At 40.2% G+C, this 15,498-nt stretch overlaps 1 protein-coding gene across 2 annotated transcripts in view; it reads right to left on the reverse strand.

The window, feature by feature from the left end:
- The window catches only part of nfkb1 (nuclear factor of kappa light polypeptide gene enhancer in B-cells 1), a 36,657-nt gene extending 23,284 nt beyond the window's left edge, over window positions 1-13,373 (reverse strand). For both annotated transcript variants that reach the window (XM_047151131.2, XM_017489636.3), the window contains exons 1-3: window positions 13,038-13,373; window positions 8,691-8,734; window positions 7,891-7,969 (exon numbers count right to left, since the gene is read on the reverse strand). In XM_047151131.2, the coding sequence (XP_047007087.1) occupies window positions 7,891-7,969; window positions 8,691-8,729 (118 nt within the window). In that variant the 5' untranslated portion in view covers window positions 8,730-8,734; window positions 13,038-13,373. The remainder of the gene's footprint in view (window positions 1-7,890; window positions 7,970-8,690; window positions 8,735-13,037) is intronic.
- Between the last annotated feature and the right edge of the window lie 2,125 nt (window positions 13,374-15,498).

A 15,498-nucleotide genomic window follows, 5' to 3' on the forward strand; every position in this document is an offset into this window, starting at 1 on the left:
GGATCATTTTCCCCAGTAAATAAATGACCAAGTACGATATTTGATCATATTTAGAATACAATTGTTGAATTGGGTTTTTGCTGTCTACTTTTAGGACTTGTGTGAAAATCTGATGAGGTTTTAGGTCATATTTAGGCAGACATATAGAAAAATTCACCACTGAAGTTCCTGTTCACACTTACGTCGTAGAAGCACTAACCAATCGCTTCCTTTCTAGTCTCTCTTTTTTTCCCCTCTCTTGCATGGACAATTAAAATAACCCACACAGCTTGTCATCTTACAGAGAAACCGTAAAGCCCTGAGGACTTTCCAGTGAAAGTTACAAAGCGCTGGCACTGGATACTTCATCCGTAAAAGGTTAAATATAGATCTTCCAGAAACATCAATAACTATACCTTTTTCTTTCTTGCTATTGAGTGAAACAATGAGTGCGTTATTATAAACGTGATTTGATTTCCTCCTGTGATATATTATGCGGATGTCATTGTGTCGAGCACAGCACTAGCACCTTGGAGGCCAAACGAGGTTGAGAACACACAACTCATCTCCTGTATCATGACAAATATCTTGATCATGATGTGGCAGTGGTAATTTTTAGAGAAAGTTTCCACTGTAAAAACTAAGATCTAAGTGAAGTTTCACCGAAACAGCTGGTGTTTTTTTCGGTTATTTTGACTACCCCAGGTTTCATTTCAGGAAGCACGTGTGTGCTAATCTATAATTAGGCTTTCTTAGTAGGTAGGCTAAATTTAGATTTCACTGAGCCTTCATGTCCTAAACCACAATTAGTAGGTCTTCAAGGTTTACAAGCAAAAAGGATATGTACAAAAAGTCCAGAACAAATGATCACTAAGCACATAGCACAGTGTGAGGAAATAAGGCTACAGTGAGAGGAAATGAGTACAGTTGCAATCAAAATTATTCCACCCCCATGGCAAATCAGGTTTATTGTCAAAATTTGCAGACTTTCAGCTGTTTGCAATGAACAAATCAAACAAAAGCAATGGAAATAGTTCAACACAACGAATTTTGTGCACTTGCATCCGTCCTAAACACACATTACGTGACTGTTAGCAACCGCCTTTTCGACACATGTAAAAGCATTTTAAAAAGTCATGAATGGGGTGTTACTGGTGTATTTTATGTCGTAGAATAAAGCGTGAAAATATTTTGAGCTTGTGTTCACCACAGACCTTATTTCAGGCTTATAACCAAAATCCCATTCAAAAAATCCATTGATATGGGACGATGGAACTGGAAGGGCTAAAATGCTAACTCGTTTCAGGGTTTTGGCATACAAAATGACGTCATCCCCGCTCCACTCTATGATGACTGGCAATAAATGTAGGAAGCGCTTGATTTGATATGCAGCAGAGTTTTTTACGAGCGGAGGACTAACTTTAAAAGCCAATATCGCAGTCGATCATGTTCATGTAATCGTGAGCTGTCAAAATCGTAATCGAGATCGATATTCAATTAATTGTGGAGCCCTAGTGACCAGGCATATTATTGTTTGTCTCAGTTGTTTAACTGGGTTCTCTTTATCGACTTTTAGGACTTGTGTGAAAATCTGATTATGTTTTAGGTCATATTTATGCAGAAATGTAGAAAATTCTTTCAAGCACCACTTCAAGCACAAATTGTGTGTACATTTGAAGTGGCTATATGCACTGGAAGCGAAGTATATTAAATAACAAAAACAAAAAGTGTCTGCATACGCATTTCCTATATTTTGATGTAAAGTGGGCGGGGCTAATCTTGGTTCATGCTCACATAAGATTTACTTCACAATCATAAGATTGACAGACTTTTAACTAGGATGCTCTACATAATCTAATCTAAGGCTGATTACAAACTAATTTAAAAACTTATTTAATTAAGAAACAATTATAATAGTTGATATGGTGCAGTTTTCTGTAAGGAGATGTTTATTTGTCTGTCAGCTGGCTTGAGCCCTTGCTTACTTCTCTACATGACCTAGCATGAGCTTTCTTCTGAGAAGCTTGCCGCTCAAGCTGCTAGTGTGCATTCACGTAGCTGTATAAGCCTCGGCCTCCTCTTCCTGTGTTGAACAGTGACTCGGTTCTGACCACATCCTCTCCACTTGGGCGCTGAACCTGCACCGATCGAGCTAGTTACGTCCACACACACACGTACCCACACGTACCCACACACTTCCCGCTACAGTGATGCAACCCAGGTTATGTTTAAAACAAAGCAGAGGTCACAGGAGAACTTCCGCTACTCATGCAGTGATGACAAACTGGCCTCGCCCTGATCTCCATAATGCCAAAGTCGTGTTACACAAGTCATTGTTATTTACGAGAAGAGTCCGCCTCGATGAGTTTGAATTTTCAGAACTAAATTTATTAAAATGGTATGCACCAGGCGTGGTTCTGTGTTTTTCAACAGTCTCTCACATCAAACAGAGAAGTGAAAGGATCGGAGAAAAAATAGAAGCAGCCTTGCATTTCCTCCAGTTGTCATAATGTATGTGCACACGTGTGTGTGAGATACACAACCGTGCAAGTTACATGATCCATTGAAGAGAGAGGCTTGTGAAATGGAATGCAAATTCAATGCTATGCAAACACAAACATGTCCATCAAAGCATCCTGCCATTTTCCTGACAAATCAAAGAACACCCAAGTTCTCCAGACATTTTGGTGTGCTTGAAAATCACTGTGATGCCAAATGAAGCCAAATGATAAAATACAATGTCATTAAATAAATATATATCATACAAACTAGTTGTGAAAAGAGCTTAAACAGGGAGATGTGATTCACCAAATTCTTTGGCGAGTTTGCAGATTTCATCTTGAACCGGGTTGTTTCACGAGACAAAGCATTAATTGTTGGTGACTTTAATATTAATTTTGGTAACCCGGAAGACCCTCTGAGAACAGTGGTTCCGTTCATTTTAGATTCAGTAGGGGTCAATCAGAATGTAATAGGACCCACTCATAATGGTGGTCACACTCTTGACCTCATACTAACATATGGATTAAACAGAGAAAATATAGTCACATTTCTGAGGTCTGAAGCTATCTCAGATCATTCTCTCATCTCTTTTAAATTAAGTATTGATCATAATATATTCACCTTGCCACGCTACCGAGTCAAATGTACATTCACGTCAGAGTTTTATCAATAACCGCCCAGATATATTAACTATGACTGCATCACCGTCTGATCCCAATGAGCTTGATCAGGCGACTGAATGCTTAGAGTCAATGTTCCGCTACACATTAGATAAGGTAGCTCCACTTAAGAAAAAATAATTAGAGAGAAAAAGCTAGCACCCTGGTATAACGATCACACACGCACCTTAAAACAGACCACTCGACAATTAGAACGTAAATGACGTCAAACCTAATCGGTAGTATTTCAAACAGCATGGAAGGAGAGTGTCCTGAACTATAGAAAGAGCTAGATCCACCTCTCACTACCCTAATTGAAGATAGCAAAAATAATTCTAGATTCTTATTTAATACTGTAGCAAAATTAACTAGGAATAAAACCACCGCAGAAACCTGCACACAATCATCACATATATAAAATCCACAGTTATGGAACAGCCTTCCAATTAGTGTTCGGGACTCAGACACAAGGGACTTGCGCACTTGCAGTAGACGGACCTGCCTGGTCCATCCTGATGCCCTATTTCTTGTTGAAGTTCTCATCAATTGGAAGTCACATGCTGATGCTGAGGATGGTCCCACATGATACAGACTAAAGATGACAGAGATTGGACTTTAATTCATATGAAGAGTTATGCTGTGATGGCTAGGACTACAATACAGTGGATAAGTTCAACAAAACAGCCTTCATGTAAAAACTATAGTGAATTTTCCTGGTCACACAACTGCACTGATTGACCATGTAGCATTAGCAAATTTGTAGAAGGGATATATTTATTTATTTATAACTATACGTTGTCACCCAGACGAGTATGGGTTCCCTTTTGAGTCTGGTTTCTCTCAAGGTTTCTTCCTCATAGCATCTCAGGGAGTTTTTCCTTGCTCATTAGGGATCAATTCATGCATTTAAAATCTATATATTTCTGTAAAGCTGCTTTGTTAAAAGTGCTATACAAATAAAACGGAATTTAATTGATGTGGCAGAGAGAAGCAGAGTTACTACCACAAAATACGTCTTGAAGTGTTTTATTATTTATCTTATAATATTAGCTGTCTATAGTTACGTTTAATGGTGCATTAGGCAAAATTAGTCAAAACTGGGCAAGTGTTTGTTCTGGATAACTATGTTTCTTGTCAGGGGAGTGATTTTTTTTCAGGGGAGAATTACCTGGCTGTGCTGGACCCCATGCCGATTTAAACCATTATTTATTTATTTTTAATGTTCTAGATATTTTTTTCCAGGTTATTTGTCCTAGTAAAAAGTTTTAACAAATCAACTATTAATGTTGTCAAACATCCACAAAACAAGTTCCATATTGTTTCTCACTCTAAAAGTGAATAAGACAAACAATATTTTATGTTACTGAGAAACAGCAAACTCCTCTGTCCGGAAGACGTTCCCGTGTCAGAAAACTTGACACTGGAGATTCCTTCCATAAATGTTAAATAAACATCTCCTCACAGAAAGTGTCGATAGAAACGATTACATATTACAGTTTATTAGAGTGAATAGAAACCTGTGATTTGAATTACAGCCAAATCAACACCCTGACCAATCAGAATCAGTCATTAATTCATTTAATGAATTAAATTAATTAAATAATGAATCGTTAAGATATAGAGGAGCACATCTGTCTCTCCAAATTTTGTTTTGAGTTTTGTTCAGAAATCAAAATCACATGTAAATCATATATGAAGACCTGCATCACAACGTGTTAGAACGAAAAGAGTTATACTCAGCTATTCTGATCTTTATTAATGCATCAAGAGCTTGTTAGAACAACAATAATCTGACAAAGGCTTCATTTTTCGGGTGTCATTAAAAGCTTTTAACCAGGTTCTCGAGTGAATGAGAGTAGGTGTTAGTTAACACATAACCGTTACAGAGAGCCCGGTGTAAAAGGACAAAGTCCACTATGCATGATGACTGTATAACATGTACTTATGTGTGAAATCTTTATAGATCAGCTTCAAGTGTCAAAATATGTCACTGTAGCTCTTTATAACAGCTCCAACCGGAAAGCTCATACCTACATAGATACCATTTCTGCGAGTCCGAGATGAAGGCAGTCTCATGTCTCTGTGTAGGTCGTTTTTTACCCCCATGAAAGTTTCAAAAACACAGCGGATCAAACTGACATGGAAATGTTTACAAACTGGACATTATTTGTTTTGTATCTAACGTAAATTCATAAATTTCCAGAAATTCGCTCTCTTATTGTAACGCAAGCTGACAGATTAAATAGCTATGTTGCTAACCTCTAAGTTGCAAATCACTCAAAATAACTTGCTATTCATATAAATGGGATCCATTCTCGGGTAAATCGATAAACGAGAGCATAATAGTGAGTAAGAACGAGCAAAAGCTACTGAAACAATAAGCCACCTGAGGATTCCTAACAAGTTAAACAGTTACCCGCTTTGATAGCTGGAAAATAGCTGTTTTTATGTTACGCTAGCACTGGCGCTAACTAGCCTCCAAGACATGAAAGTGAAATCACACGTTTCACTCTCTCTGGTAAACAAACAAAAAAAAAAATCCTGCTGTGATGGGAGGTGGAAATAACCAAACCGTAGCCAAACCAAAACCTACATCTTCACCGTCTTCACCGCGGCTGACAGACGAGCAAACAACTAGCTCAGCGTTTTGCGAGGAACGGCAGCTGAGTGACTTGAGCGTGTTCTGTAGAACTCTTAACTGAAACTTTTACTGTGGTGTAAGGAATAAAATAGAACAGGGCGCACTGTGACAGGAAAATAATCAATGGGATGGAGTGGTATTCCTCTTATATCATCACAGTGATTTGCCAATATGTTAAAGAACAACACTTCATACTTTTTATCTGTTTATATTTAAGTTTAATGCTGTGGAACCTCTGACTGTTAAAAAGGACTGACACTGGAGACGCCTTCCATAAATATTAATAAATGTCTCCTTAGGTTAAGTGTAACTATAAATGGATTAAGAGTGTGACGTGACGTTCTTAAATTACTTTAATTTTATTGTTGGCAGAACTTCAGGACATGCGGTTTTTGGTAAATAAATCAACTTCAGGTTGGTAAGAGTAACTCCTCTTACATCACACCACACTGTCCTTAATGCTGACCCGATTACAGCAGGACACAGAGTGGTTTATTCTTTACTCATCATGAAACTTGTTGTGTCTTAATGAAATGTTTTATTTTAGATTTTTATTTCCTTTATGTGCACGCTGCATAATAAGTATTTACCGTCTTAACGTGTGTTCCTGAGAATAAATGAATTAAATCATTGGTAAATTTCACTGAGCTTACTCAATGAATTTTTACCTAAAAGATCAGCTCATGTAAACATTGGTGGCACACTCTGCAAGCAACATCAGCAAGCATTCGGCAGTTTAGGTGTGTGTTCATTAAAGAAAAGTGGCCAGGGTAAATATTGAGTAAACTGCTGAGTAAACGTAGCTACATTAAATCATATTACACACTCACAATAAGATGACGGTTATTGCAAACAATATGCACAATGTAGTAATCTGTCTTTACACAGGGCTAGCAGCTTTCTTCTTACTTCTAGTCACATACATCTCTCTTGCTTTTTTGTCTGCTGCAAAAGAAAAAAACTGACATATCTACATGTTGAATCCAGATTCACAATCCAGATTAGCCAACATAGGCATAGACGACATTATATATATATATATATATATATATATATATATATATATATATATATATATATATATATATATATATATATATATATATATATATATATATATATATATAAAGTATAAAATAATAAAATTAATACTACTACTACCACTACTACTAATAATAATGATGATGAACTATTTACTCCCGTAGCTAGGGAGTCATTAGGGATTTGTTTATTCTGGATTGAGGAATCATTTCGGATTTATTTAATCTCTAGAAAGGGGGCAAATGGGATTAATTTAATCTGTAATAAGGAAGTAATTTGGCATTCGTTTAATCTGGAGCAAAGGAGCAGTTTGGATTTGTTTAATCTGGAGCAAGGACAACATTTGGGATTCATTTAATCTGAAGTAAATGAGTCATTTGGGATTCATTTAATCTGGAGCATGGGAGTCATGTAATCTGTAGTAAGGAATTTGTGGTTCAGATTCTTACTACCTGTACAGTTACACTACACACTGTACAAAAGGTGCATGTGTACATGGGTATTATTATGGGTACAGGTGGTTCCTAGCTTGTTGTGGTTACTATGGTATTCCAGGTGGTTCCTAGCCTGTTGTGGTTACCATGGTATTCAAGGTGGTTCCTAGCCTGTTGTGGTTACTATGGTATTCCAGGTGGTTCCTAGCGTGTTGCTCTGTGGTTACTAAGGTATTCCAGGTGGTTCCTAGCTTGTTGCTATATCATTACTACGGTATTCCATGTGCTTCCTAGCTTGTTGCTATGTAGTAACTATTGTATTCCAGGTTGTACCTAGCCTGTTGCTACCTAACTCTAACACTTAGGTAGGGTGTTAGTCCATCCATCAGGGTCAGTACCATTTTCAGAAACCCCCGCAGCGGAGAACATGCAAACTCCGCACACACGGCCCCGGCGGGACTCGGACCCCGGACCCCGTAGGTGTGAGGCGAACGTGCTAACCACTAAGCCACCGTGTGCCCTAGAAACATTGCCCATGCACTTAATCCTAATCTTTCATAAAAGCACAAGTGCCACATTTTATGGCCTACGTCATAAATCCCTATTCCAGTGTATCTGATGATCACACTCTTACCCATACGATGTGGGTTCGATGTCGGCACAGCGGGATATCCTGGGTCCACTGGAATCCAGTGTGGATCAAAGTCAAAGAACTACACAGAGAGAACAGAACAAAATGACGTCAGTCCTACAGTAACTTTAGAGTAGTCATTTTAAATTTTAATTTTGCAAGAAAAATATAAAACGGCAGTGTGTTTAATACCGTAAAAGAATCGTCCAATTGGCAAAATAAAAATAGATTTTAAAAGATATCTAATCAGCTACTAGTTTCTTAATGGTCTAGAAATATACAAGATACACTCAGGAAAAACAACTATCATTATTTAAAAAGAGTGCCTCTGTGCACCAGGACCTGGAGCGTCGACTCATATTTGATCTCAGACTGAAGGAGAGCAATGTCGACCACAGAATACAGGAAAAAATACGACTCTGCAGCTTTCTAACAGACGCTTCCTGTGTGATGAGAATATTTTCACCAGAGCTTTCTTGAGGTGCTGCGCAGTTGATAAACTTCTTGAGGAAGCATAATGAGCGGAACGATTTTCTAGGGCTGCATAATCGGTGATGAAACAGGAACCAGGATTTGTTTTAATCGCAGTGATTTTATAAAAGGTTTATTCTATAGTTCTGTCTTCTACGCTTTTTCATATTCATGATTGGTGATGAGCGTTATAGGATAATTCTGCTTTCCTAAAATATGGCTTCTTGATATGAAAATTGTCATAGATCATATAACTGATTATCAGGACATGTCTACTGTATGTTATACAATAATGCAAGGACGTTTTTGATTCGTAGGGTTTCTTTACCCACCTCCTGGTGCCCTGGAAGATACGTGTCCTCTTCATTCATGGTTCCTGCACGGCAAAGAAAAGACATTGGCTATATACTATAAAGTGCGTAGAACGACCAACAAGAGAGGACTGTATATGATGCACTACATACACTATATGGCCAAAAGTTTGTAGACAACTGATCCTCTTGTTGAAGGATCGTTGAACATCCCATTAAAGATTTAGTCACCCTTTACTGCTATAACAACCACCACTCTTCTGGGAAGGCTGTCCACATTGTTTTGGCCATACAGTGTAGGTTATGGAATATTGGCTTAGACACCCTTTGTAGTGCCCTTAACATAGCAAATGAGCCATGTGGCACAGAGAGTCTTAGAGACAGTGTTAGACAGGACAGGAGAGTGTAGGACAGGAAAAGAGTGTAAAAGACAGGACAGGACAGGAGAGCGCAGGACAGGACAGGAGAGCGTAGGACAGGACAGGAGAGCGTAGGACAGGACAGGAGAGTGTAGGCCAGGACAGGAGTATGCAGGACAGGACAGGCCAGGACAGGAGAGTGCAGGACAGGACAGGACAGGAGAGTGCAGGACAGGAGAGTGCAGGACAGGAGAGTGCAGGACAGGACAGGAGAGTGCAGGACAGGACAGGAGAGTGCAGGACAGGAGAGTGCAGGACAGGACAGGACAGTGCAGGAGAGTGCAGGACAGGACAGGAGAGTGCAGGACAGGACAGGAGAGTGCAGGACAGGACAGGAGAGTGCAGGACAGGACAGGAGAGTGCAGGACAGGACAGGAGAGTGCAGGACAGGAGAGTGCAGGACAGGAGAGTGCAGGACAGGACAGTGCAGGAGAGTGCAGGACAGGACAGGAGAGTGCAGGACAGGACAGGAGAGTGCAGGACAGGAGAGTGCAGGACAGGAGAGTGCAGGACAGGACAGGAGAGTGCAGGACAGGAGAGTGCAGTACAGGACAGGACAGTGCAGTGCAGTACAGGACAGTGCAGTGCAGTACAGGACAGTGCAGTGCAGTGCAGGACAGGACAGGAGAGTGTAGGGTAGGACAGGACAGGAGAGTGCAGTGCAGGACAGGAGAGTGCAGGACAGGACAGGAGAGTGTAGGACAGGACAGGAGAGTGTAGGACAGGACAGGAGAGTACAGGACAGGACTGGAGAGTCTAAAGCCCGGTTCACACTGCACAGACACACACGGACAAACGCCAACTTTCACCAACACAGTCACCAACCAAGCCTTGGTTGTTGCGCTGTGAGAGACAGAGCACTTACGATTATACAGAGAACTGCAGACAGAGGATGTGCTCCTTCATAATTTTGCTCGGTTTGTCCAGGAGCATAACCTGGATTGGACATTCAGGGCTGTAGCCCCGGAGACTTATGATAATTCTCCACTTGGAGCGGTTTGTCACTTCGTAACCGAAGGTCAGTAAAAGAAGACGGCGGTGTTGTAATTTGGTGTCTCCGGTGAACGGAGGCGAGACCAATCAGACATCGTTTACAGGAAAACATGTGGAAATACTCGTGTCTTATTGGCTGACAGTCTCTCAATTCTGCCAAACACTAGCTCACATAGTCAGTATGAGGGGAAAAATGGATATACGCTGATATTTTAATTTCCCAGTAAAGGGTCTGAAACTGAAACACTAACATCGTCTCATGCTGAGCAGGAAAACAAGGTGTGTAAATGTCTATAGGCGCTTTTCCACCAAAATTACCCAGAAAAATTAATAAAGGGAACTTTTTCCGTGAAGATTAGGCAAATTAGTCTGGTGACGTATGACTGCGCCCGACAAAACCCTTGGCGAGGATATGAAGCCTCGAAGTATGCTACAATCAAACTGATTATTGACACAGACGTAAGCTGATTTTAATGATGTAATAATGTAAAACAGCAGGCTCTGATTGGAACACAAACCTTTCAACAGTAACAAAAGAGTTTGCTGCACCCAAACGGGTGGTCTACTGGTTAGGATTCGGGGCGCTCACTGCTGCGGCCCGGGTTCGATTACTGGTCATGGAATGAATTTTATTTTTTTAAATCTTTGGAACAGGTTCTTGTTTCAAAAACAGACACTCTATTTTCTGAAATATGATAACGACACCGCAACAACAACAACAAGAAGCATGGAGGAGGTTCGAGCTGTGCTGCTGTCGTTTGTGATGTATTGCTTTGCTAAAAAGGTCATTGAGAAAATGCTGGAAAAGAGACGAGCAGTGGTAGTAAAGTGAACTCAGAATGCTGGTAATGCTAGACTTAAAGTAAGCGAAAAGATTTTATCAGCTGTCGCGGAGATGACGGAGACGAACATGCATGCGCACGAGCTTCACTCTGCACTGCTTTCCTGCGTGAACAATGCTCAGCTCGCTTAATCGACTTGATATCGTTAAGTATACTTTGTCATTTGCCGTTTCTAGCTCCCGCTGTATTTCGTCCTCGGCATAAATTCTTAATAAATTGTAAATGGTTCCAAAACGCATTACACTGGTTCTCATGGAGTGTAGGACAGAGAGAGGAGAGTGTAAGACAGGACTAAAGTGTACAAGACAGAACAGAGAGATTGTAGGACAGGACAGAAAGAGTGTAGGACAGAGAAAGGAGAGTGGAAGACAGGACAGAGAAGTGTAGGACAGCAGATTCTAAGACAGGACAGAGAGAGTAAGACAGGAGAGAGTAGGACAGAGAGAGGAGAGTATACAACAGTAGAGTGTAGGATAGAGAAAGGAGAGTGTAGAACAGACAGGATAGTGTTAGACAGGACAGGACAGGAGAGAGGAGAGGACAGGAGAGAGGAGAGTGCAGGAGAGAGGACAGCGTTAGACAGGACAGGAGAGTGTAGGACAGAGAGGGGAGAGTGTAGAATAGAACAGAGAGAGTGTAAGACAGAGAAAAGAGAGTGTAAGACAGGACAGAGATTGTAGGACAGGAGAGTGTAGGACAGAGAAAGGGGAGTGTAAGACAGGACAGAGAGAGTGTAGGACAGAGAAAGGGGAGTGTAAGACAGGACAGAGAGAGTGTAGGACAGGAGCATGTAGGACAGAACAAAGAGCGTGTAGGACATAACAGAGAGAGTGTAGGACAGAGAAAGGGGAGTGTAAGACAGGACAGAGAGAGTGTAGGACAGGAGCATGTAGGACAGAACAAAGGGCGTGTAGGACATAACAGAGAGAGTGTAGGACAGAGAAAGGAGAGTGTAAGACAGGACAGACTAGTGTAGGACAGGAGATTCTAAGACAGGACAGAGAGTAAGACAGGAGAGTATATGACAGGACAGGAGAGTGTACGATAGACAGGATAGTGTTAGACAGGACAGGGGACAGGAGAGAGGAGAGTGCAGGACAGGAGAGGACAGGAGAGTGTCGGACAGAGGATAGTGTTAAACAGGACAGGACAGGAGAGTGTAGGACAGAGAGGAGAGTGTAGGACAGGACAAGACAGAAGAGGACAGGAGAGTGTTGGACAGGACAGACGAGGACAGGAGAGTGTAGGACAGAGAGGATAGTGTTAGACAGGACAGGACAGAAGAGGACAGGAGAGTGTTGGACAGGACAGACGAGGACAGGACAAGACAGAAGAGGACAGGAGAGTGTAGGACAGGACAGAATAGGACAGGAGAGTGTTAGACAGGACAGAAGAAGACAGGAGAGAGGAGAATGAAGGACAGGACAGAAGAGGACAGGAGAGAGGAGAATGAAGGACAGGACAGAAGAGGACAGGAGAGAGGAGAATGAAGGACAGGAGAGAGGAGAATGAAGGACAGGACAGGAGAGAGGAGAATGAAGGACAGGACAGAAGAGGACAGGAGAGAGGGTAGAAGCATCTTCCATACTTCCTGTGTACTTAGGTAGACGAACCAAGTCCCAATCTGATCCGTGTTTACACTGTGTACTAGATATTGTGCTAGAATGGCATGTACACACTAACCAGGGTTAACTATCTGCCTGCACGACAGATAACGTGGAGTAATGGTTTCTACACCTTTAACACCGCATCTCGAAATCCAGTTTATGGACTACACTACGCGTCCATGAGATTGTTATTTGGGATACAGCCCTTGCCTTAACCGCTTGTCCCGTCCATCAAGGTTAACTTCAACGGGGTGTTAGTGTGCTCACTCCGCTAAGGTCGCTGAATTATAAAACCCCTTAAAAATCAGGAAGGTGTTAGCTAAAGCTAATGCCTGTTAGCTGAAGCTAATGCTAAAAGGCTACACTGAGTGGTAACAAGTAGGAAGTTGCATTAAACATGTAACAAGTGGATGATACAAAGAGCAACAAAATAACAGTGGAAAAACAAAACATGTTAATAATGAAAACGAGATACGTTTTTTTTTTTTTTACTTGTAAAGCTCTTACCTTTACAAATAACAGTCCAAATGCAGAAAGAACATGAATTGTTATCCTGTTCGTCCTAAAAGTGTTTATAAAAATGTATTTACTGCGCCATGTTAAAGATCTAAACGTGTTGTCGATAGAGACAAAACTCTCTCTATCTCTCTCTCACGCGCTGCTTTTCTCATGAAATACTACAAGACGACTTGTTTACCAAAGAAAACCAGAGAATTTACGAATAAAAAAGCGGAGAAATGTCGGTAGATAAGGACGATTCAGTTTCATTGATAAGCAGTTTGTGCCACAATCTATGTGTTTGTATAGAAAGTTGACTTCCTTGCTGGAAATTCCCCGTGACGTAGAGCAAGACCACCATTCCGCCCCGCCCTCTGGCGGACATTAACCGCAATTACAACTCAGTGTTCTGTATACAGTAGGTATACCGGTACCACAGTAGTATCGCGATACTAAAACTTCAAAATACCGCCGATGCCACTGTATTTTTTTAAACGGTTGTATCGTCAGTACTATGTTGTATGTGAGGCCACTAATACCATTTTCGTTAAAACAACACTATGCTAACCGCTGTGTCTAAATATGAACATCAGGCATTGTAGGCTGACAGGTATTTCGACGAGGGGAGGAAAGCAGAGTACCCAGAGGAAACTTGCAGGTGCAACTTCCATACGTGCAGGGCCACAGTGGGAATTGAACCCGCAACCCTGGAGGTGTGAGGCGAACGTGCTAACCACTAAGCCACCATGCTTATGTAAATACAGCCAAAATCACAGCACAACCGCTATCTTTAACGTATGTGTATGAAGATTTTGTGGTTATAAAACCAAGATTTAAGCAGTGCAGAGTAGCAGCTTGGAAATGGCTTGGAAGTGACTGCTGGTTAACATGTAGTCTCTTAATGGGCCACGTATGAAATATATATATAGAGTGGAGCAGGGATGACGTCATTTTGTACTGGAACCCCAGAAGTTAGCATCATACTGGTTCCCAATAGGAACAAAAACCCAATAGGATTTTCACATAGGCTTTTGGATTATCAAAGAATATAAACTCTGTGATGGACAAAAGTTTACAATACTAACACGTTTTGTCCATTAAGATAAGTTTCACAAATGAACACAACTTTTATGAAGTTTGAAGTCTAAATACAATCGCCAGAAATAAAAAGCTAACTGTATGCTTTAAACGAACTACACCATGGTCGCTCGACTTCAACATCACCATCACCAAGCTTCCGACAGCTATTCCAAACTTGATTTAAAACATTTTCCATAATCCACATTTTTGGGGGGCATTTTGCAAAGCATACCTGAACCAGTTTATTTGCAATGTTTTTTCCTCTTCGGCATGATGACGTTTAACATCCCCGACAACGTCTGTAGCCCCATTTAGCAACCTGTTAGCAATCGCCTTTTTCAATACACATAAAATCTTTTTTAAAAATCACGATTGGGGTATTACTGGTGTATTTTATGTCATAGAAAAAAACATGAAAATATGTTGAGCTTGTGTTCACCACAGACCTTATTTCAGGTTTTTAACCAAAATCCCATTCAAAAACCATTGACTTCAGGGACGATGGAAAAAAATGCTAACTCGTTTCCGGGTTTTGGCATACAAAATTACGTCATCCCTGTACCACTCTATTGTATGATTGTTCTTGCATTTTCCCAATAGCTGTATTATACTTCAATACAGTACTGAAAGGAAAATCTGGGTTGTCTGTTTTCACTTATATCTATGCATTTCTGTAAATTTGGTTCATTTTGTAGATTTGAATTATGAATGAACACAATATTGTGTGGTATCGTGATACTTCATCTGGTATAGTATTGTAAGATATGTTTATGGTATCGTGACAACCCTACTATACAGTACTGTATGTCCAAATACTCCATAGACCTAAAATATTTTATTCGTTTATATAATATTTCTCAAAGTGGGGTCTATGATGTATGTATAAACAGGGAATCTCTGATTGTATTGGTCCTTTTTTTTAAAATCACATGACAGCAGTGGAGATTATTATCAACTTCTACTAGTAATGTTGTTATAATTATTACTTAATTATCATAAATTGTAAGCCTGAAAAAAACCTAATTATCCACCGAGATCTTAATACAAAACACAGTGTTGTAAATACACCTCTGGGTGAGTAATTTGTTTTTAAAATGTATTATTATTATTATTATTATTATTATTATTATACCCAGTTTGTTTAAATAATTGGCTCTAAATGTCTTATTAATTTTGTCCAAACCTTCATATGGTCAGTTATCATCACACACCACATCGCTGATTATTTTCCTATAACGGCCCATCTCACACCGTAGCAATTTGCCAATACTCTTTTTTTTTTTTTTTTTTTACATTTCTATTTATTAAAGAATATCAGATCATACTTTTTTATATCATAGTTTATAGATATAAACAAGTCCGGTTACAAATAGTCATTCTCTGGCCAGCT

The sequence above is a fragment of the Ictalurus punctatus genome, chromosome 2 (genome assembly GCF_001660625.3).
Source record: "Ictalurus punctatus breed USDA103 chromosome 2, Coco_2.0, whole genome shotgun sequence".
Taxonomy (NCBI): domain Eukaryota; kingdom Metazoa; phylum Chordata; class Actinopteri; order Siluriformes; family Ictaluridae; genus Ictalurus; species Ictalurus punctatus.